The following is a 23,013-nucleotide window of genomic DNA, read 5'->3' as shown; positions in this document are numbered from 1 at the left end:
AGGCTAGTACATGAGTAAGGATTTCTTCCAGTTAATGGAAGGCCTAATATGAATTACTTAAGCAAAGAAATCTTTACTGGTATTTCAGCTTAGAATGATTACATTTTTCATTTTCCCCTTTTCAAATGCTTGGCCACATTTGCTAAATCCAAACAATAGTTTTAAAGCCAAAATACTGTCCAGTGTGTTAGATGAGTTACTAAATATTTAACTGTGTGAAAAGTTCTTACTTTGTTTGTTTTATTTATTTTTACTTTGATTTATTTTCTGAAGCTTCACAGTATAATAACATAGGGTTGATTTTAAAAAGCTTAATGTCAGGGGTAGCATGTCCCTCTACAATAGTACTATTTAAAAAAAAAAAAACCTAAGTAACTATAGAATGAAAGCAATAATTACATAACTCAGTTTTACCCAAGATTTTCTGAGATTTATCTAGCTTTATATTTCTAAAAGTTAAGTCTGCAAGATGGGTGGGGAGGAGGAGAAACATAAAGGGAGGGAGGGAGGGAGAGAGAGAGAGAGAATATAACCCTGAATTAGTTAAACTATAGCCCTTGGAATGGATCTCAGCCTCATTTCACCCTCATTTGAAAATCACACTGTAAGTGATCAATTAAAAGAATAGCAAGCTGTTCCTTACCTCTTCAAATGTGGGTGGAGGAAAGAAAAGAAGCGAGTATTTTTCAACCTCACCAGCTTTAAGATGTGTAGACTTCAACTCTCAGAATTCTCCAGTCAGTATACATTTTAAACGTGTTAAGGTTGAGAAATACTAGAAGGGGATATTAGGAAAAGGAGACATTTAAAAAGGAGGAAAAGGGATTGAATCCTACTTATTTTGGCTCTGGTTCCATCTGCCACTTGTTTCAATCCATTTTTAGTTCTGCTCATCTGCCACATCATTCCAGATTATTTGTAAAGTAAATGTGCTACACCTTTACTAAATCAATACTGAATAAAAGAAGTAAGGAAAGAGACCTCAGTAGTTAATGGTTCCATAATTTGCTGTTGTCTTGTTTATGGTGCCTTACCTTTCTCAAGGCCAAAGTCAGTTAAGAGCCGCAAGACATGAGCCCATGTGCTATGCTGGTGAATCCTGCAATCAGAATACAAAAAATTCAGTAGCTTTTTGGGATTCTTTATTCCCACCTCCCCCACCCCAAAATAAAATATCTTGCATTTAAACTGGCCAAGTCTCAACATTGGTGCAAAATCAATTATGGATATAAATGGAAGCGCCTTTCCTATAATTAGATACTCAAGAACTTGGATAGGTTGTTAGGATTGGTTCATTTCATTAGTTGCCTTCTGAATCATTACCCAAATTAAAATGTAGTTTCTAGCCAAAACATTATTAGAGATGCCTGGGTTAATATAATATATATACCTCCCTTCTAAGAGAACAGAGTAGGGAGAGGAAAGAGCACTATATATCCCTTAAAAAGTTTTTAATGAATTTATTCAATCAGTTATCACAAGGTTTTTCCTTAAAAATATTTTTTTCCATTTCTTCCTTTAAAATGAGATTTTAAATTCTAAAACTTTCTTTGAGATGGCATGGGTTTCAAATGGAATATTAAAAAAGCAGGCCTTTAGAGCCCTGCTGAGTTCTAAGCAGACATCAGGAGACACACAGAGAGAATGGCTCCTTGAAATCTTCACTGGAACATAACTCATGAAGGATTGTATCAGTGACAGTTTCAAGGGTCTATGCTGTTACTTGGCTTGGTTGGGATGATTCCTGTAAGTGCTAGTGGTAGGTCCTAGTATTTGTTCAACAATTCACCCTTATCAACCCTGAACTATTTCTAGTTTTACATTTTGTTTTAAAATGATGCCTAAAAAACCAGCTCCTCTCTGATTGACAGCACAGTGCTCCTTACATGAAGGGTTGCTTACATGTAATGGAGCTCTGGACAGATTTACAGGGGTCTGTGGAGCTTTAAAAGATTATTGTTCACAGACATTAAGGAAAGAAATTCCACTTTGTAATTATTTTACTTGGAGGGTTTTTTTAAAAAAAGAAGTTCGGTGCAATAATGCATTAAATCTTCTGGGAGTGGCAAAATGCTAATCAAACTACATTTTCATATTTTACTATTGAATTTTAGTCATTGCCATGGAAACCACAATGCATATCTAGCAGTACATGCACTGTGACATTTTAAATAATATTCTTGCTATATTCCACTGTCATTTTGGAGAGGAAGTATTTTCATGCTAATATTAGATCTGATGCAGTGAAAATAAAGTATATATCCAGATAGTGTACTTTAAAATGTAACAGCAAATGATTAACTAAAGAAGCTTCTTGTGATGCTAACATTTATTTTTACATTTTATGTAGCTGATAATGTATATGTAATATTTACTTTTTATATATAAAGCCCACTCTTATGTTTAAAAGGCTCCCAGAGTAGATCTTGATTAAGCTGAATCTTAGTTAACAGGTTTCATTTCAAACAGGTAATTCAGAGTGTATTATTTTTTAAAAAATTAACAGGGAATATGAGATGCATAGAGAAGACCAAACCAAAGTCACTGGCCATTTTCTGAAATGTGTAGATTTCTTTTGATCTGGTTGAATGGAAATGTAGGATTGCCAATTTGATGCAGTTACTGAATTCTGCAGTCCATAAATAGAGGAATCACTTCAACTTCCAGCAAATTGTCCTCCCCAAGATCTAAACTGATTTAGTCATTGATTTTATATCTTTCATTTCTTGTGGGAAAGGAGGGATACAAATGAATCTCCCTCAGTTATCTCATAGCAGAAATGTTATGAGACAGGTTGAGCTCAAGAAAAATAACTGGACCTAAGTTACCTGGGTGTCCACAATCTCATGCCAATCCAAAAATCAATATATTATGCAGGCTAATTTATATTGGACCATGCCCTATGGGATGAGTTTTAAGGGAGATTAAAACTAGTAGACAATATCATTTTTTTGCATTGTGTACTAATTATTTTTATGTTAAGTAAATAATAACAACCAACCTCAGGATGCCAAGCATTTCAACTTCCTATTTTTGTATTTTTGTTCCATTGTTAGCTGTCCAGCATTCCTTGCTGCTTTCCCTTGGCTCTAATAATTGCAGCTGGCTTGTTCCAGGGTTTTTCTGTTAAAGTAATTTGAATCTTCCCAAAGATATGTTGCATCTCCAAGTTGGATTGTTAATCCTTATTTCTGTCCTTAGCTGTCATTCCTTTGCTATCATTCCAGTGTGGTCACAGCATGAGATATGACTGTTTACAGTTGTATATTTTATTATCCAGAGAGAAGACTGGCAGAAGCATGAAGAGTCATTAACAGAAACTGTTTTTTCCAGAGCTCTCTAAGAGTTAGCTGAGGAAGTAACTTTGTGTCTGATTTAAGATTTTTTTTAAGAATCCAGTCTCCTTTAGAAACCATCCTTATCTGCTGTTTAAACAAAACAGCAACCCCTCCATAAAACTGACTTGAATAAGCACCAGCATGCTTCTTTACATTGAACATGTGTATATCTTGCATTTGCTAAATTTTTGCCTTCTGTCTCTCAACAGAAATTTGAGTTAGACAGGTGAGACTGGGCCATGCTTCTATGTCTGTTACCTTTCAAACTTCCCAAGCCCCTTGCTTACAAGGATTTCCTGATATAAATATCCACCAAATCTAAGTTCTACTTTATTTGTTGATGTCTCTTATGATCTTAACATTATTGAATTAATTGCCAAAGGATCTTTGGGTGGTATAGAAAGAATGAAATAAATAATGGAATAAATTCCATGTTTTGCTTCTCTATTTGTAGTTTTATATCCTGCCTTTCCATTAAGAGGGAGTTCAGTGTGGTGCTTAGACTTACTAGACGCCCAGCAAAAGGAGGACATGCCTTTTTCTTTGTCCTTACACATTGTCTGCCTTTTTGACAACTTATCATGTTATTGTTGCTATTCAGAACAATATTTTAACAATACTAGTCATTGAAACTGGTCACTTTCTTTCTGTCCCTCATCTGCTGTCTAAATTTACATTATTTATTTCCAGAATCCAGCAATCGGCTTCAATCCAATCCCTTCAAATCTGTGATCTATAATCTATAAATCAAATGACTCATACATTTCTATGGTGAAATTTGCAAAGCTTGGCTTCATCAATTCTATATTATTACCAGCACATATTTTTGAAAACAAAGATTCAAAGATTTGTTCTAAAAATATTGAAATTGAAAAAACAGTCTGGTGCTGGAAAAAGTAATTTCATATACCTGTAGGCCTAAGAACATTTTTTGTGGGTTTTCACTGTAATTTTCCTCACAGATGCCAAGAAATTTAACAGTGTCTTTTTTTCCGCCATTTGTCCTTCTTTTCAATTGTCCATGTCCTCCTTAGTCTGTTCTGGTAATCCTAGCTGTGCTAGAGTTATAGACAATCATTCTTTATTTTCCAGAAATATCAGTGCCAGGAAAACAAAATAAAACTTTGGTTCATTGGGAGAGCACAGAAAATCAAAACTATATTTATGGAGAGTAAGGAAGTTCATATACTCAAATTTTGAAAAATAACAGTTATATTTCACATTTGCACTTCCATCCAAAATTTAAGCATAATTTTCTCTAGGCAAGTTCTAATTATAGGTTTAACTTTCCAGTGTACATTTCAATTATAATATGTATATGAAATAATGCTTTTCCTTCACATAATAACAGAGGATCAGAAATAGAAGAACAATTGCATGGGTGAGCTACTTTTTTGGCAGATGGTATTTTCCTCCAAATGCCAGTTATGATCTCCAGGCTTGTTTTATTCCTTTGCAGAAAGACCGGAACTTTCCTCTAACACTAATTCAGAAACATTGATGAATTATGGCCTAGAGAGAAGATTCAAGAGAGCAGAGTTGTAGTCTTGACCCAGAATGTAATGCTTGATCTCTTGCTGTCCTGTTGCGCAGCATTTGTCATAAATATAATTTGTTAATATTACATGTAACATAAATGTTCAATAGCCAACATTTAAAAATACTAGTTATGATTTTTTTAAAATTGGATCTTGGGTGTTTTAGTTGATATTATTGAATTTTTTAAAAAAAATTGTAACCAAAATTTGATCATATGTGACAGTGTATATATTTAATGAACTAATACATTAAAAATGCCAGATTCATCACCTTACATTGGTACATTGAAATCAGTGTTATGTGCTTCAAAATTAATGTGACTAGGATTAGGCTGTGTGTGACATTTAAAGAAACTTTAGAAGTTAAAAAAATGGATCAGGAATTTTAAAAAATTAACATTTCATTTAGTTGTAGAACTAAATGTTGCACTGTGCATTTCTACCTTCTGAAGTAAGATGGTAAAAACATTTCTCTTTTAATTCAGAGAGTATCTCCCATTTTCTCACAAATTGGATTATCAATTAAGAAATTTAATTTTCCCCATTCTTTCTGCACAGCTTACATATGCAGAGGACACATTATAAAATGTCATTAGAAATTTCATTTTCAATAAGACCATTACTATTCTTTTTATTTTCTAAAATTGTCTCACTGTCAAATTCTCCAAACTGTCACTGCTGCCATAATTGATGGTTCCAATTTCTTTATATTGTTGATTCAAATACCAATGAAGATTTTAACTTGTGTCAAGATTATGTAGACACAGAAGCAGTCTAGCTTTGATGTGATTCTTTTTCATCTGAAGTGGTGGAACACTAGTGATTTCCTGACTCTTAGCCTGGTGAATGCCACCATTGCCCAGTCCAGTGCTTATAATAGTGCCACTGCAGTGTGTCAGAAATGGGCCAGGTCCCCTAGCTATAAGTGAGAACACAGAAAGTAAAACTGACAAAAGGAATTACACCATAATACCTGTCCTCAGTTTAGAGCATTAATGGTCTAGTAACCCTCCCCCCAAATAAAATTAAACATATTGAGAACCTCAGTCTTTCTTTCAGAACCTAGTACATAGACTTGTGTTTTTAAAATGCATCACAAAAATATGAACATCCCCTGGGAAAACAATAGATATCTTAATCTATGAAACTGGGCATATCTTGTGCTTTTTCAAAATAGTTCAGAGCTGTAGTATTCCCTTACATAATTATAGGTAGTAATGTACATGGAAAATTGTTTTTTGTTGTTTTTTTATTAAAAAGTTTTATCAAATATTACAACAATTTTCCCCATCCTTCCCCCCTTCCCTCCTCTCTCCTTCCTTTTTGATTTGTAGTCATGTTTTTAGTTATTATCTTCGTTTTCCCTGCATTTATTTTAAATCCAGATACTTGCCCATATTGCTTAATTATATCCATTAAACCTACAAATGACTGTAATGGTTGGGTTAAAGTAACAACCAAATCATCTGCGAATGCTCGTACTCTGTAATCATACTGCCTAATTTTAATTCCATTTATTTTGTCCGACCCACGTATCTTATTCAACAAATATTCCAAAGTCAAAATAAACAATAATGGAGACAAGGGCATCCTTGTCTTGTTCCTTTTTCTGTATTAAAAGTATCTGTTAAACTACCATTAATTATTATTTGCGCTGTTTGTTTCTGATATATTGCCTTAATAGATTATGTAAAATATTCTCCAAACTGCATCTTTTCTATTATTCTATTATTTTCAATAAGAAGTGCCAATTCAATCGATCAAATGCTTTCTCCGCATCAAGAAATATTAGTACCGCAGGGATTTGGTTGTTCTTCCCCAAATACTCTAATAGGTTAACCACTTGACTTACATTACTCTTCAGTTGTCTACCATTTATAAAACCAGTTTGATCATTATGAATCATTTGTTGCATAACTGTCATTAACCTATTTGCTAGTATTTTAGCAAAAATCTTATAATCTGTATTTAAAAGTGATATAGGCCTATAATTTTTTGGCTGAGTATGGTCTTGCTCCTCCTTTTGGAATCAGAGAAATAAAAGCTGTCCTCCAGGATGGGGCTACATCTCCTCCAGATTGTATGTTGGTAAATAACTCTTTGAGTGGTCCCACCATTTCTAACTGCAAGTGTTTATAATAAGCAGCTGTCAAACCATCCGTCCCGGTGGCTTTACCCACATACATGGAGAATTGTTCATTGAAAATCATATGTATAAATCAAAAATATACAGTATTAAGTTACTCAAATATAAAGGTGTTAATCAAATTGTTACTATTCTTTCTTATGTTACTACCTATAAAGCCAAGAGCAAGTGTCTGATATCTTTAGATACATTTCACATGCTTTAAAGCTAATTGAATTAATTAGATTACACAGATCATCCCAAAAACAGCCAAAGTCTATTCTCACTGTTATTTATTGTATTTATTTTCTGTGCATAATGAAAATGTTTATATTTTTGTATGTGAATAAGTCACTAATAAAAACATAAAAAGTTATATAATTTTATAATATAAAGATCAATGAAAGGAACTATTGAAGTTATTTACTCAGAAGTAAGCAGAACTGAGTTGATAAAGTACTTATGTGTGTGCTGGGTTGCAGCCAGGCTTTTGATAAGCAGTGAAACAATATATTTCTACTTCTTGAATGCATCAGAATAGTTTCTTTTTATTGTTCAAATCGTTTGTACTATTTTACTAAACTGCTTCCTGAAACTCGTTGGCACTTTATAAAATGTGGTGGATGCCTTATTTTCTCTTACAGTGATTCCAATGAATGTGAGTAGTGAAGGCTAATTTGGGAATCGTTCATACTAGAAATTTCTGTTTCATGGAACGAAGCCTGTTAGTGATAGTGAAGCTAAACAATGCAAGACTGTTGCTATGTAGGAGACTGTTTTTCATAAAGATGCGTTAAGTCATTTTATTACAAATTCACTCCATAATAAATCACCTAAATGACTGGACATTTAAGCCTGTTTTTCTTAATTTAGAAATTCTTTTCGTAAAGTATGTTACAGTTCTGGTGGGTATTTATTCCTATTAGTAGGATATAAACTGTTGTTTGAGAATATTTGATTTATTAATCTTTATTAGAGGCTTTGTGTTTTGTTGTTTAACACTGAGTTTATTTTTGTAGGTTGTGAAAAACAAATGAAAGTTGTTTTCAGAGAATCATCTGAAGAACACCTTCAGCCCTTTAAGGATAAGTTTGAAGATTTTTACTGTGAAGGTACATACTGTCCAACCTGTTTAAGCACATTCCCATTCTTGATATATTTCAATACAAATCTGCTTTTAATTATTGATTCAGATTTATGCAGAATGTGGTTCACATTTCTTTATATAGGTGAAAAAACATTTTCAGCAGGTTTCAGAAATTACATCATTTACCTTAGCTTATCTTCACATGGTTCTGGGGCATTCCAAACATAATTCTTCAACTTCAGTTTAGAGTTCAGTTCAGTCAGTAGATCCATATCCTATTTTCTTATCTCCATTCCCTATCTTCAAATCGTTTGTGATATAGGATTTATACTTTCTCTTCTTGGAATCATTCTACTTTCACTTTTGTTTCTTTCACTTTTTGAGTGGATCTTTTGTCACTGGCATTAAATAATAATTGTCTTTATATGCTAGTCACAATATACTAGTATTAATATATTGAAACAGTAATTTATTAATGTGGTTTTATATGGGTAACATAGTATTCTTTATATTTGTATATAATGCTAAACATATTTACACAGAAGATCTCACTGCCTTCACTAAGATTTACAGTATTTCTAATTTAATGTACAATAAGTTTGTAATCCAGCAACTATACCATTATATACACAGACTTTATTTCTCTACTAACGTTTCTAAAAAGAAATGTAATACATGTACGAAGCGTCCTCATAAACTCAGTAGCAATAATTTATTTATTTATTTTGTCAAGAACGTATTAGGTAATAAGTATAAGCATGGATTGGATACATAAAATAGATACAAATAGAAGAAACATTAGGACAAGGACGGTAGGCATGCTGGTGCGCTTATGCACGCCCCTTACAGGTATATATATATAATAGGTTTCCCACTGCAAAGTGAATCCATTGATCAACCTAGGGGAAAAAAACTAGAAGCCACTTCTTTTCACATGAATTACCCTTTCAATTACAATATGGGACTCATATTAGGCCATATTTTGGTTGTTTTTCATTTTCCACAGAAAGATTCCTCTGCATGCTTGACAACTCCTATTGGGTCTTTGGAGAAAGTCCCCATTTTTATTTAACTCTATCCACAAAGTTCATTTCTGTTGCTTACCATCCCATTGAATGGATAGGCATAACTATCTTAAACTATATCTAAACCTTGATCTCTATATAACCATCCATCTTTCTCTTATTTCATGTGTGTGTGTCAGTGAAAGAAAGGCAGACAGAAGGAGAGCATTTCACTTTTTAAAAATGGTTGGGCGGTTAGATTGCAGGGCTTCAGGAATAGGTGGAAATTAAACCAGAAGTATGATATTTAGTGTGTGGAAATTATCTGGTACATATAAACACAATGTAAAATGGTTAGGTAAAAATGAGTGGTTGACCAACTGTATTTACCAAGAGTGATTTATGTGTGGTTAATCTCTATAGACTGTACTTTTCTGCAGGGGTGTCATTCTTTCAGCAGATTCCCTGGTAATTTTAGAAAATGTTTTACAGTACAATTCTGGAACTATCTTTGAAAAACAGTGCAATTTCATTCTGAAAATGCATGCTTAGGGTTATACCATAATATAATTATGGTATGCATAATTACGTGCCTTTGCATGCTTAACTTGCCAATATATATAATCTTGGTAATTTTCTTCATTCAGTTTAGAAATCTGTAAATACTCTCATTTTGATTTTAATATTTCTTGATTAACCATGACAATATTGTTGCAGATATTATTGGATATCAAATTGCAGAATGGAAAAATAGATAAAATTTTAATTTAATAATTTTCCATTGGGTGGGATTCAAGCCACTTATTTTTCACCTCTTACCACTCCCCAAATGTAGTTTTTTTTAAATTTGAAATTAATAAAGATATACAAGTAAAATTGCTCTTCAGTAGCAATAATAATGATGATTACAGAGGAGAAAGTAAAACCAGAACATTTCATGTTCTTCCCATTCCAACATAAAAAATATTATATATTACGCTGTAACTTTCTTAGGGCAAGTCACAGGTCATCAAGCTGAATGCAAACTTTTGAGACTATAGAACTGTTCATCAGCAAAATAGCAATGTCTCCAGATAATCTGGTTATTGAGCAGAATAAAAATATAATAAACAATAAACAAAGCAAAAGTGTGGCACAGAATGATTGAATGGAATTTGAGGGAAATTACACATTTTCACATTTAGAAGTGCCACATATTTTGATGGTAAAGACCGCATTTTTAAAAAAAGTATAAAACCAAAATTGCACTTTTTATCAGCTTTCTAGGTTTGTAAATGCTGGAAAAACACTGCTTTTCCTTTTAAGCACTGCATTGTCTTATAAATGGTTTGTATTTTTCATTTTACTGAAGATCTATTTTTCAATCTCTTGGTACACTAAGATCTCTTTTGTACATAATATTCAATATCATATAATATAAAAAGAACTTTAAGTGATTTGTTACAGAAAAGGCAGAAGATACTAGTATATCAAGGGCAGCTGTTTTTATTTTTTAAAGGAATGGTCTGGGAAGAAACTCCTGGATAACTGTCAAGCAATGCATGATATGCTACATTACTGTCTCAGTTAGTGAATATTTTTCATTAGTGTTAAAAACAAAATGAAACAGTCATTTGGAATCATCAGGAATATGCTTCACAGTGCATAATTTCTTTCATCTATGATCTGTGTTTTTAATGAGACAAAGAATAGTTTTAAAAATCATAATTTCCATGTTTTCAAAATTCCAATGATAACCAAACATTTATTGTGTTCATGATTTTCATTGCTTCATACATAGACATTTTTCTCTTTCTTTCCATACCCATGAATTACAACAGCTGCAGGCAACTGGAAAAATATTAGGAGTGCCAGAGTTAGAACAATTATCCTGGAATATCACAACTCTTATTTAGATGTGATCATACAGATGTTTTCTTTTTTCAAGAATGTTTGTATGCTCAAGCAGTTGCTATTGGAAGCAAAAGGTCACTATAAATCAATATAAATAATAGATCTAAATGCAATCTATAGAAAATATATACATAAGTAATAGAAATGCAGTGAGTAATATAGGTTGGGTGTTCCAGTTTAAAATAGCAGACTGTATCTTCTGTTTGCTTTGAAATTAACACATAATTTTCTTCAAGTAAATTTAGAATTATTTTTGGGAATAGAAATGATCCCAAGTTACATCAGAATTATTTGTGATAATGTATAGAATTTTATTCCAGATTAATAGGCTTTATTGAATTTTCTTAAAGTCAATATAATTTTTAATATAATATTTTATGCAGATCCATGTCCATGGTTCTCCTTAAGTGTTGGAAAATATATAGAAAACCAACACTTATAATACTGTTTATACTATCCACAGAAAGACTACACAATATGATCTTTGCATTTATAAGCCTCCTTGTTGAAAGTTATTTATATGTGAACTGAGATTTTCTTGATCATCAATGAAAATTGATTGCTGGCCAGTTGAGATCTCATATTCAAACTGTTTAGATTTACAGAAATTTTCATCTATAGTTTTTAGTATTATGGTGTATTATAAGATACACAGTAGTTAACACATACGTGTATTCATTACAATTTAGGTCCGTGTAGATGAGCAAGCATTTCAGCCTAGATTTAAAACTATATAACACACTTAGTGGTTGAGAAGCAAGAAAGTAGAAACAGGCAACAAGATGTTTTCCTTAGCAGTGAAAAGTACATTATTTTACTTATATTTCTTATTTACTTAATTCATTAATTAGGGGTTTAGAAGGTCACCCAACTCCAAAAGACAACATACAACATTAGAAAAAAGTTGTGAAAAGTACACACTATATATGTCTGGAAAAGACAATTCCTCAAACAGATATAATTCTTTAAGAGGATGAGACCCATCTCAACCCAAAGCTGGGGAAAATGACAAGTTTCAGAGATTTCTTGCACAAACGTATGATTAAACAGATTAGCAACATAAATTAAAAATGTAAACACAGGATCAAAAATGTATTAAAAGGGGAAAGTTAAACCAACCTTTCCCATTCTGACTCTCTTCAGATGTATTGGGTAAACAAGTAGAATTTTCCATCAGCTTGGAGAAGAGTGAAGTATAATGTAACTAAATCTAATTAATTAATTTAATTTAATTTAATTTAATTGATTTAGACACTGCTCTGTTCAAACTAATTTAGGGCAGATTCCAACCAATTCCAGATAATGTCCATCTCAGCTTCAGATTATTGAGTCTTCATGACCACTAAATTTGGGAGTTTTCATCATATGGAATTGAGGAAATCATATTGGGATTAAGAAGTACCTATCTTTTCAGTGAGATTATATTATTTACCATCCTTGTTTATGAATACATTTATTGCTTTGATATTTATATATAGAACTAACCAATAGGAGAAACATTTGTCCATGGTCTAATTTTGTATACAGATTAGAATTTCAAGTTTGACAATTTTACTGAACCAAAACCTACTGCAATAGTCTTCTAACACTAAACTGTACATACCGGTAGATGCTGTTCCTTCTCCTGTTCTTTTTAAAATATTAATTTATAAAATGGGAAGCTGTCAAAATCATTTTTTAAAGATATGCTTTATTTTTTAAATTCTAAAAAATATTTTACTATATTATTATATTTTAATTCCTATTATTTTTTAATGTTTTGTGCAAAGAAACAGATGTTCCATATAAAACACACATATATTTCTTCTTATAACTTTCTTGCTCCAATATCTGTCACAAACTCTACAATTCTGATGCTAATTCTGATCTAAAAGACTATGTGGCAGAATAATTCATTACCAGCAATAGAAAGGTAATAAATGAGATGAAGCAATTCACAGTGTGAAAAAGTCTACACAAATCCATAGAAAATTACTTTCAATTTTGCCATTTTCCTGCTGTGCCTTTAAAATGAATATGCTCCCAACCACCTGAAATGTTTATTTGTAAAACGAAAATATCCTAATGAAGAGAATTCTTTAATCCATTCTCCCTTCCAGCACTGTAGAAAACTATATCTTAAGTGCAAGAGGCTGCTGTACATATTATATTCCTAAAGTCTTACCTGATTGCATGAAATCAATCTTTACTAAGTTCAATGTATAAAATATAACCTCAGCTTCATAAATCATTCTAAGCATCCCACAGGAGGAAGTAATGCTGTGTGGGTTTTTATTTTCTAAAACAACTCAAATAACCACAACCATAAGCTTTTTTTAAAGTTAGGTTCATGTACAGTAATCGATTTTTGCAACTCAGTATTACCCAATATGCTTATTTGCTCGGTATTTGTGACAATTTCTTGTTTTAGAGAAGACCTGTTTCCTATTCTTATTAACATAATTCATCATACTTCTGAGCACACTAAACTCTCCACCCCTGCCTCCATAAAAAAAAAAAATCCTTCATTTTTATACGGAAAAGTGTAGTCTGTCTGGTTTATTTTTTCAAAAGCTGAACAGATTGGTTTCATACATATTCTGTTTAAAAGAGATTAAAACCAATTTTCCAGTTTCTTAAATTGTTTGCCTGTATTTAACAATCTCAGAAAGATTACTCTTTCTGTTTTCTTTGGAATACAAGCAAATGAAAAATATTCTTTCTTGTTATGTTAAATAATACTTTGTTTAAAAAGTTACCATGTTTAACCACAGTTGGGGTATAATGATTGATTAATAATGTGAATGCAAGAAAATCATATTTGAAAAAAATCATTTTTGGAGTTGTTTCCAAGAAAAATACTGAGTTTTGAGACATATAGTATCATTGGTCTCAATTTATTTTGGTATTATTTTTCAAAAGAGGATATGAACTGAAACATAATTTAAAATATGTTCCATTTCTTGAGTGTATAAAAAAACAAACTCTTTGAAAAGACTTCTTTCTGTTAATATACAAATATATCTGAGAAAAATGAAAATATAATAACCGACTTTGCTGGCTTCATTGCTATAATTGCCTAGTAAACTGACCTTCAACACAATTTTGACAAATTTATAGGCAACATTATCCATTTTTAAATAGAACATAATTTCTTGGTTTCCTTGTATTACCTCTGATAATAAACAATTGAATTTGCTCTGTGCGTGGAATGTATAAATATAGTCAGTATTTTTGTGTTACTGTTAAGTGTATTTAAACTTTCATGCATCATGTAGTTGAAAAATGTCAAGATATTTTTCAAAATATCTCAAGTGTAAGGACAGTAACACTTTACGATTTGCAAGCCCTTGTACAAAAATATTTATACATAATTTAAAAGCAGTTTACTTCCATAAGTTTGCTAAATAGACCAAATTAATCTGGGTTGAAAACAGATTATGTGTAGTATTATACAAATGAAAATAGCATTATTAAGATTTATAACAGATATAGTAAAATATTTTGCTTATTTTCCCTAGCGCCTAAATTTGCTTCAGCTGAAGTAAGAATGGAAACTTGAGAGATCTGTGCTTTCGGTTTTTGTGCCTCTTTTACAACATTTTAACTAAAATTCTAATGTTGGCCCTGTAATTGAAATCATGTACAACTTATATTTCTTCCTTTGTTTCTTCATGTGTAAATTGTGAAAATGATGGCAGGTGAGGACAAAAGGTATGAAATTGACTGGATCTTAAATATTTTAACATACCGTAACTCTGTCCCCTATTCTCTAATATATAAAGACAGGGAGGGGAGAAACATAAAATAGTATTAAAGAGAAGAATAAAAGCAGTTCTGGTCTTCACAATTTTGGTTTCCAAGTCTGATCTACCACAAAGGGGTGACATCTAATCAGATTAAAACAGGGATTGCAGTGCAAAAGGAGAGATGTGGTAGAACAATCTTGTAATTCTGACCCTACATAAGACAACTTTGTATTTAAGCCAATCTCATTTATACACTATCAAACTTAATTTTATTTATTCATTTATTAAGCATATTTATATGGCTTTCTACTAAAGCTGTGATGAACCTATGGCATTACACCAGCCTCTGTATTTCTGGCATATTTTTAGGGTGTCAGTGCTTTTCCTTATAATGTTTACAAGGATGACATAATTTCTTAATTTACAATTCACATTTTAATACTATAAATATTCCTTTTTCTACGAGCAGTGTTAAATTATAAAACCCTTGAAATGTAGCATACTTTCAGATTTCTAAAATTATTTTAAAATGCTTTTTGCAGCTGTAGAAGAACATAAGGCAGCGAAAAGTCACCTGGACAATGCACAAAAGTGGTAAGCTCTATAGTTTTCTTAACTCTGTGCATTATAAATTCAAAAATATCCTTAAATAAGATTAGGATTGGGATTTTTTTTCTTCAAATGCATATTACTCTTTCCAGCATTTTCATACAGTTAAAACCTTTTGGGAGATTAAATTATAGATGAAAATATATACAGTACACAGAGAAATCCAACAGGACTGAGTTAAAGCAAAAGTTGTAGCTTTCCTGTGACAGCTGTCCTTTCATATGAAAGGAAGGTTGTTTGGTTAAAAACATGGAGAGTATTCTGTCACTTCCTAGAAGAAAATAGTAATCAAGGAACAATACTAGATAATAAGCTTACTATTTGTCCAAAAGAGCATTTAAAAATATTTTATAATCATCTTTCAGGTCAAAAATCCAAAACCTCACAAAATGTCTACTGAACATATGCATAGTTTCACCAGCCACATTCTTCTTTAGTATAAGAAACTTAGTTCTAGATCTCAATACCCCCAATTTAACTTTTAAATTGTCCTTAAGCAATAAGTTCTTTCAACTTGCTTGGAAGACACAAATGAAGAAGCAGACAGTACATGAGAGATGAAAATAATCCTAGGAATAGTCACTATAAGATTGTAACTCCAGTAGTACTATATTCTGGTGCTTGCTCTGAGTCAAATGATGTATTTTCAGGATATTAATACGTGAAAACCTTCAATTAGGAAGAGGTTGCCATGACTTAATAGCCTATTATTTAGAGATTTATTAGGGGAATGTACAATGGTTCAATTCAGTGCCTTTTCGTAAACAACTGTTTTTAAAATGTGATTCTTTCTCAAATCTTACTTACCACTTTGCTTTTTTTTGTTTTTTGCTTTTTCTGTTGCAATTGCCTATGTAGACATCTGTCAACTGAATTCACTTAGCTGAATTCAGCTAATATATTGCATCTGGTCTCTATTTATGGTACAGTTTCTACTTGTACCTGATTTTTTTAATTTGTAGCTTGGAATTTCTAGTCAGAAATCTGTGCCAGCAAAATTTCCATTGAATTTCCCCAATGAGTTTATGTGCTGTCCACCTTTCTCCCACCCCCTCCAGCTTTGAAGAAATGGTGAAGTACTATGGAATAAAGCCAAAATCTGGTGAAAAGGAGACCACACCGAATTACGTTTTCATGGTTTGGCATGAATTCTGCAGTGAGTTTAAGGCTATTTGGAAACGGGAGAACAAAAATATTTCCAAAGAAAGGTAAGGTTCTAATAAAGCCATTAATACCATTTTAGAAGTCTGGGGAGCTGTTCTTTTTCAAACTCAACAAATTATACTCCTGTATTTCTCAGGCGTCATTGTTTTCTTTGAGATCAAATGGACCTCAAGGAAAGATTATTCCCTCAGGGTGCCTAGGAAAATTGACCAAAGGGATGCTGTCCCCACAAAAAGATAAACACATATAATCTGATAAATTACACTTTCTTAACCCCTTCCAATTGCTAGCTAGTGAAATGAAAGAGGAGCTGTGCTAATTTGGAACAGATTGCTTCTCTTTGCATTTTCATGTTGGACAACTTTAAGTGAGGCAATATTGGTGTTGCAGACAGCACTGACAAACAAAAGTGAAGTTAATATGTCCACACTTGCATCAAAGGGAAGCCTGTGGGATTCAGTCTCCATTTAGCACAGTGTCAAAATCCTATACTGAATTTACAGCATTATTCCTTGGTATCCTGCTGTGGAGATCAAACTCCATGCCGTGCCATGTTCTATCATTTCCTGATTTTATTAGTTTTTAGTTAAAACCCTTTTTTGTGTTAAGATTTGAACTGTTTGAAGGTTTAAAGGGGGGAGATTGGGATGATTATTTAATGATTTTATTACTGTACACATAACAATTTATGTTAAAAACGTAACACATTTTAAATTACATATTATAATATTAAATGTTTTCCAGTCCAGTGGTCTTGCTACATTTCATTTTCCTTCCCCCTTCCTATTAAATTCACGTTTATGACTCTCACTTCTTATACAGCCAAATTAACCCCATGCTCATTCCTCATAAAACAGTCTTGGAGTGATTTGAAAGTTTGCAGAAGTAGAACACTTCCTCTTCCTGAACCCAGCCTAATGATGACTGGGCATGCTTAGTTTTAGGGAAGGGAAATGGAATAAATATTCTAGAAGAAGACATGGCTAGAAACTTGTACTTCTGGAGCACTCCACATTATTATATTTTGAAGTAGGTCTCATTTGCAACTTTCTGGTATATATAGTCTTCCTTCCTTCCTTCCTTCCTTCCTTCCTTCCTTCCTTCCTTCCTTCCTTCCTTCCTTCCTTCCTTCCTTCCTTCCTTTTTTAAAAATTATGTTCTATGGAACCCCATGGGTTTTGCAAGAATTTATTGTGGTTCTGTGAGAGACTAATACACGCATTAAAAAAAAGTTAATTTAAGTCAGCCAATTTTCTATTGTTTGGACTTTGATTCTTGATCAGGGTAGTGGGATTTTTTTAAAAAAGGTGGTGTTGCCTGAAAAAAACTAAAAACTTCTGTTGTATATTGTTAGTCACACTCATGCTTCCTAATAAATTATATTATTTGTAATCAACTTTTGTAGCATATATGTAAAATATCTGAGTGGAAACGATAAAATGATAACGTTGAGTTCAATTCTAATTTTTGAATATTTATTTAGATGTATTTGTTGCCAAACCCAACAGATTCTATTGTTAAATAGACACCAGCTTCTATTTTAAAATGGGAAATGGAAAGCAACATATTATGGGATTATTTGCCACAGAAATACAAAGTAGGGAATATAGTAGCTTACTGGGAATGAACACAAATTTTGCAGACAAGCATCCCCTTTTTCATGTAACATTTGGTGAAAAGCTAGATGGAAGCTAACAATTACTCAAAACATTTAAGGCATGTCTGTATGTGTGTGGGGTGTCCCTTATATTAAACAAGCAAAGACTACATTACTATTCTTGAGCCTAAATGAACAACTTGCCACATAAGTAGCTGGCATTCAACATAACAATGTTAATTGTCCAATATTAGAAGCATACGTTTGCTTAAGCAGCTATTTTAAATTAGATGCAGATGTGGATAATTCAGTAAATTGCTATACTTTTTATACAAGGAGGTGTGCAAACATTGTGGGTCATTGGTGTCTTTCATCACAGGCAACAATCTTAAGCAGCAGTCAGTTTTTCTGCTCAGAAAGAAAATGTCAGGGAAGGGGAAGTCCTCCTAGACTTGAAATTAGCCATAATAGAAGCTGCTTGCAATTTGCCCTTGAAATGGCACACAAAGATTTCATCACTGCCACCAGCAGCCACATGAAGAACAAGGGCAAGTCAGGAGAAACACAAGCAAATCCTTATCAGGCCTTCTTTTCAAGATCAGTAACAGATATTGATTTTTAGAAAGGATACTCATATAAACAGTGTGGTTCAGTAGGATTAATTAGGAATTAATTGGGAAACTCCATCTGTGTTGTTCTACTCTTGAAACACTCCAGTGTTTTGCAACCTCAGCAAATTTAAGTTGGGTGGACTTCAACTCCCAGAATCATGACTTCTGGGAATTGAAGTCTGGAGCCTGGATAGCTCAACAGACTAAAAGCCTGTTATTAACATTCAGCTGTCTGCAATTATTGCAAGTTCGAATCTCCCCAGGCTCAAGGTTGACTCAGCCTTCCATCCTTTCTAAGGTAGGTAAATTGAGGACCCAGTTTGTGGGGGCAATAAGCTGACTTTGTATAAAAAAAATATACAAAAGTATGAAGGCTATTGCTTAACGCATTGTAAGCCGCCCTGAGTCTCCGGAGAAGGGCGGCATATAAATCTAATTAAAAAAAAAAAAAACATGTCTTAAAGTGGCTTTAAGTTGCTTGCTATATATATATATATATATATATATATATATATATATTCTTTACACATAGAATTTTTCTTTTAAGATAGGAAAGTATTCAAGTTTTAGTCTGTCAAAGTGGAGAAAAATTTCTTCCACCATCTCCCCCATGCTCTAGAGAAAAATAATCTCAACCTACTAATGAGAGGCAGGGTTATCAGAAAAGAAGCAGTAGCATTACTTAAAAAAAAAACTTTATTCAATTCTTTTTCATCAAACCTTCTGTCATGAGCAAATAAATCATATCCCATTCATATTACCCTATGAATGTCAGAAAATTCTAAAATATCATATTCAAACAGCTGATTTTTTCTTCTTGAAGTGTAAATGTTCATTCCTCTATATCTGTAATGGCGAACCTATGGCACGCGAGCCGTTGCCCCAGTTCAGCTCCACTGCACACGTGCACACCCGCCTCCCGCCGGCCAGCTGGTCTTTGGGTCTCTGCCGTGCATGCGCAGGGGGGCAGGGGCGCGCAGTGGATGTGCATGCATGGGAGCATGGAGCATGCGTGGAGAACATTGCATTTTGGGGGTTCGGGCGCACGTGCGCACTTTGGGCACTCGGTTTGGAAAAGGTTAGCCATCACGGCTCTATATAGTACCTGTAACAATCTAGTCCAGTGTTTCTCAAACTTGGAAACTTCAAAAAGAATGGATTTCAACTGGAAGATAGCTGGCTGGGGAATTCTGAGAACTGAAGCCCTCCCCATCTTAAGTTGTCAGGTTGAAAAACACTAGGTTATTCTGTAATCATGGTTTGAAATATGCAGTTAATTACAAAATTATTTGTAATTATAACAGACTTATTTCTGTTATACTTACTTTATTCCCTATAAATTTATTCTCATGGTGACAAATCATGGTTTGATGTTATGCATGAACTCAGCCTAAAACAATATTTATGTATATTAATTTTCAAAAGTAATTGCACACAGACCCACATCCTGAAAATAACTTGACTCAAGCATTAAGTTTGTAATGATAAATGCCAAATAAAAATTAACTATTTCTATATCTATTGAACAACATACCTTGAAAAAGCTAAGAACACTTTTTAAAAAAAAAACTTTTAACATAATATATTATAGTTATTGATCTTTTTTCTTCCTTTTCAGTCATATGTCATTCTCAGAGACTGCTTGGGCAAATCCCTGCAGTTTTCTTGGCCAGATTTTTTCAGAAGTAGTTTTTTATTGCCTCTTTCCTAGGACAGGAAGAAGGTGATTGGCCCAAAGTCACTCACTCAGCTTCATACCCAAGATGAGGTTATAACTCTCAGTCTCCTGTTTTCTAGCCTGATGCCTTAACCACAAAACTAGCTCTCAATTATTGTTGGAACCTGTTGAATGTCAAAACAGTCATCAATAGACATACAGACATTAACAACATGCATATAGACTATGCAAAAGAGACTATCACCCAGCCCAAAAGAGAACAAAAAGACCACGAGCAATCAGCACTCCATATCAGCATGATGATGTTACTTACTTTGGATAATGAAATGTCTGCAAGAAAACAAGCAAGCTCAGAGAGCAACAAGGACCCTTTATGTCAACCCTGAGCTACAAATATTCTCCTTTATTAGTATAGTTGGAACCTTTTTATAAATACCCCAAATTATGTTAATCATAAGGAATTTAATATGTTTTGAGAATGTATTGTGGTAGAAGCTGGTTATATAAGGTCCATTCTGCTGGATTTGATACCAAATCAGTCTTTTGGTATCAAATCACTTCATGCCTTAATTCCTATCCTTTCCACCCTTGATCCTTTGAATGAAAAGGAGATCATGGGGTTAAGTAAGCAACATTTTTCTATCCTCAGCCTGGACACAACACTTAGGTATTCTTGAAAAGATGAAAACTTTATACTAGCAAATAGCAAAAAAATATTTTAAAGCTGGTTAACATTGTTAACATGTGAACAATTTTATTTAATGTTTGTAATTACAAAATATGCACTTTTGTTAATCATATTGAATTGGGTAATAAGTGTAAGTGACTATATATGTGTTTGATATTTGACCTACTATAAAAACATTTAGATTTTAAAAATGCCTCTCTCCAAAGTCGATAATATTGACAATTTGGACTGAAAGTTTTAGTGCTTAATTTTTTTATAGAAAAGTGTTTGCTTGTTTGTTTTTCCATAGAAAATTCTAGTTTAAAGTTTAAAGTTTATTAGATTTCTATACTGCCCTTCTCCCGAAGGACTCAGGGTGGTGTATATCCATATTAAAACACATAGATTTATAAAATTTAAAACCAAATTAAAATCAATATATAAAATTGGCCCGCAAATTAAAACATACATACACCCATAATAAAAATCATAATTAGGCCAGTCCGGCTTTCTGGAACAAGAGGGTCTTAAGGGCGCAGCGAAAAGTGCACAGGTAGTCTTACTTATTTCCATTATTTTCTAGGATTTATGAACCATTAAGGAGACAATTCTGTTCTCTTTTTTTTTTGAATTAGTGTCAAACTGGCATTGCAGTTCTTGTTTCTATATTTCACAGTAACTGAATTTTCTGAAGTAATCTGCTGGGCCATTGACTGACAACGTTTTATAATAAAACAGTACTTTGATGGGGCTACTTTAAATGTCACTTAGAAATGGACAACTGATACAATTTAGCTAATCAAGATTATTGCAGCTTCTGTGCCACTAACCAGTAATCCAACTAACTGTATTATACATTATAGTCCTACTGACTCAACCAAAATAGTTATTAAAGAAGCTTAGGTTTTGCCGCTAAATTCCATGGATAAAATTTTCTTTATACTCAACTCTGTTCAACAAGACATTCCAGTGTTAGATAAAAATTACAGTTTGATCTCTCAGTGAGCCAGGTAGTAGGAATGCATAGCAATTTTTTGTTTGTTTGTTTGTAATGTGGACCACTTGCTTCTGAACACCATCAAAATGGTCATTAGAGATCAAGAACAATCCATGAATTAAGAGCAAGACAGCCAATGTATAACAGTTTAATATATGTCTTCAGTACAAACTACAAAATGCCTGGAATGTCACAGGATTTGCATCTTGGTGTCATTATTGATTGGAATTGGTACTGCATCGCAATGACCTTGATAAAGGTCATACTGGCCTGATAGGTGCTTTCTTACAAGGGAAGGACTATGGTTCAGTAATAGAACATATGCTTTGCAATTAAACACCCCAAATTCATTGGATGGAGAAGCTCTGGGAAACTGCTCCCAATCAGTGCTAATATGATTAAGGGGTTGGATCAATGATTATCTCAGTAAAAGACATTTTGTTAGGAAAACTCTCACTGGTAGTGAATGTAGAATAGGTCAGGTCCTATATCGGTTCTAAAAATTGTTGACAATATTTTTTCCAAAATTGTCAGATAAGAGAATTGGTGTAGATTTTGTGTGTTTGCTTTATAAAGTATAGCTATTTAGGAAAACAACTTTTATGTGGTATATAATTTTTAAAGCTCTAATAATACTTGCTTATATTCTGTTTTAGACTCCGAATGGCTCAGCAATCAGTGAGCAAGTTAACTTCAGAAAAGAAAGTGGAAACTAGGAAAATCAATCCAACTGCTAGTCTGGTATGTTACATTCTTATTGTGATTCTGATTTCTGGTTCTGTTTTAATTAGAGCTGGAAGTTTTAGTTAATTCTTATGTAGTTAATCTATTGAAAAGCAAGTATGTATTTTCAATTTTGGGATGGGTGTCCTAAAGGCTTTCTCCTGCAATGGCATTATATCTTGGAGCCAGCTTACAAAATCATTGTAGATCTTAACATGTTTCTGTATAAAAAAATAATCTGAATGTCAATTGAG

The 23,013-nt window shown here is 32.9% G+C and overlaps 1 protein-coding gene across 4 annotated transcripts in view; it reads left to right on the top strand.

Moving 5' to 3' along the window:
• Positions 1–23,013, top strand: part of FMN1 (formin 1) — a 124,745-nt gene that overhangs the window by 97,959 nt on the left and 3,773 nt on the right. For 3 of the 4 annotated variants that reach the window (XM_060687457.2, XM_060687456.2, XM_034417912.3), the window contains 4 exons: positions 8,021–8,113; positions 15,256–15,307; positions 16,381–16,530; positions 22,693–22,777. In XM_060687457.2, the coding sequence (XP_060543440.2) occupies positions 8,021–8,113; positions 15,256–15,307; positions 16,381–16,530; positions 22,693–22,777 (380 nt within the window). Of the gene's footprint in view, positions 1–8,020; positions 8,114–15,255; positions 15,308–16,380; positions 16,531–22,692; positions 22,847–23,013 lie in introns of those variants that run through there. The other variant, XM_087875397.1, reaches the window with a different exon arrangement.

This window comes from Pantherophis guttatus, chromosome 1 (assembly GCF_059756535.1).
Source record: "Pantherophis guttatus breed Tessera chromosome 1, ASM5975653v1, whole genome shotgun sequence".
NCBI classification, from domain to species: domain Eukaryota; kingdom Metazoa; phylum Chordata; class Lepidosauria; order Squamata; family Colubridae; genus Pantherophis; species Pantherophis guttatus.
This window is presented reverse-complemented; position numbering and strand designations above follow the sequence as displayed.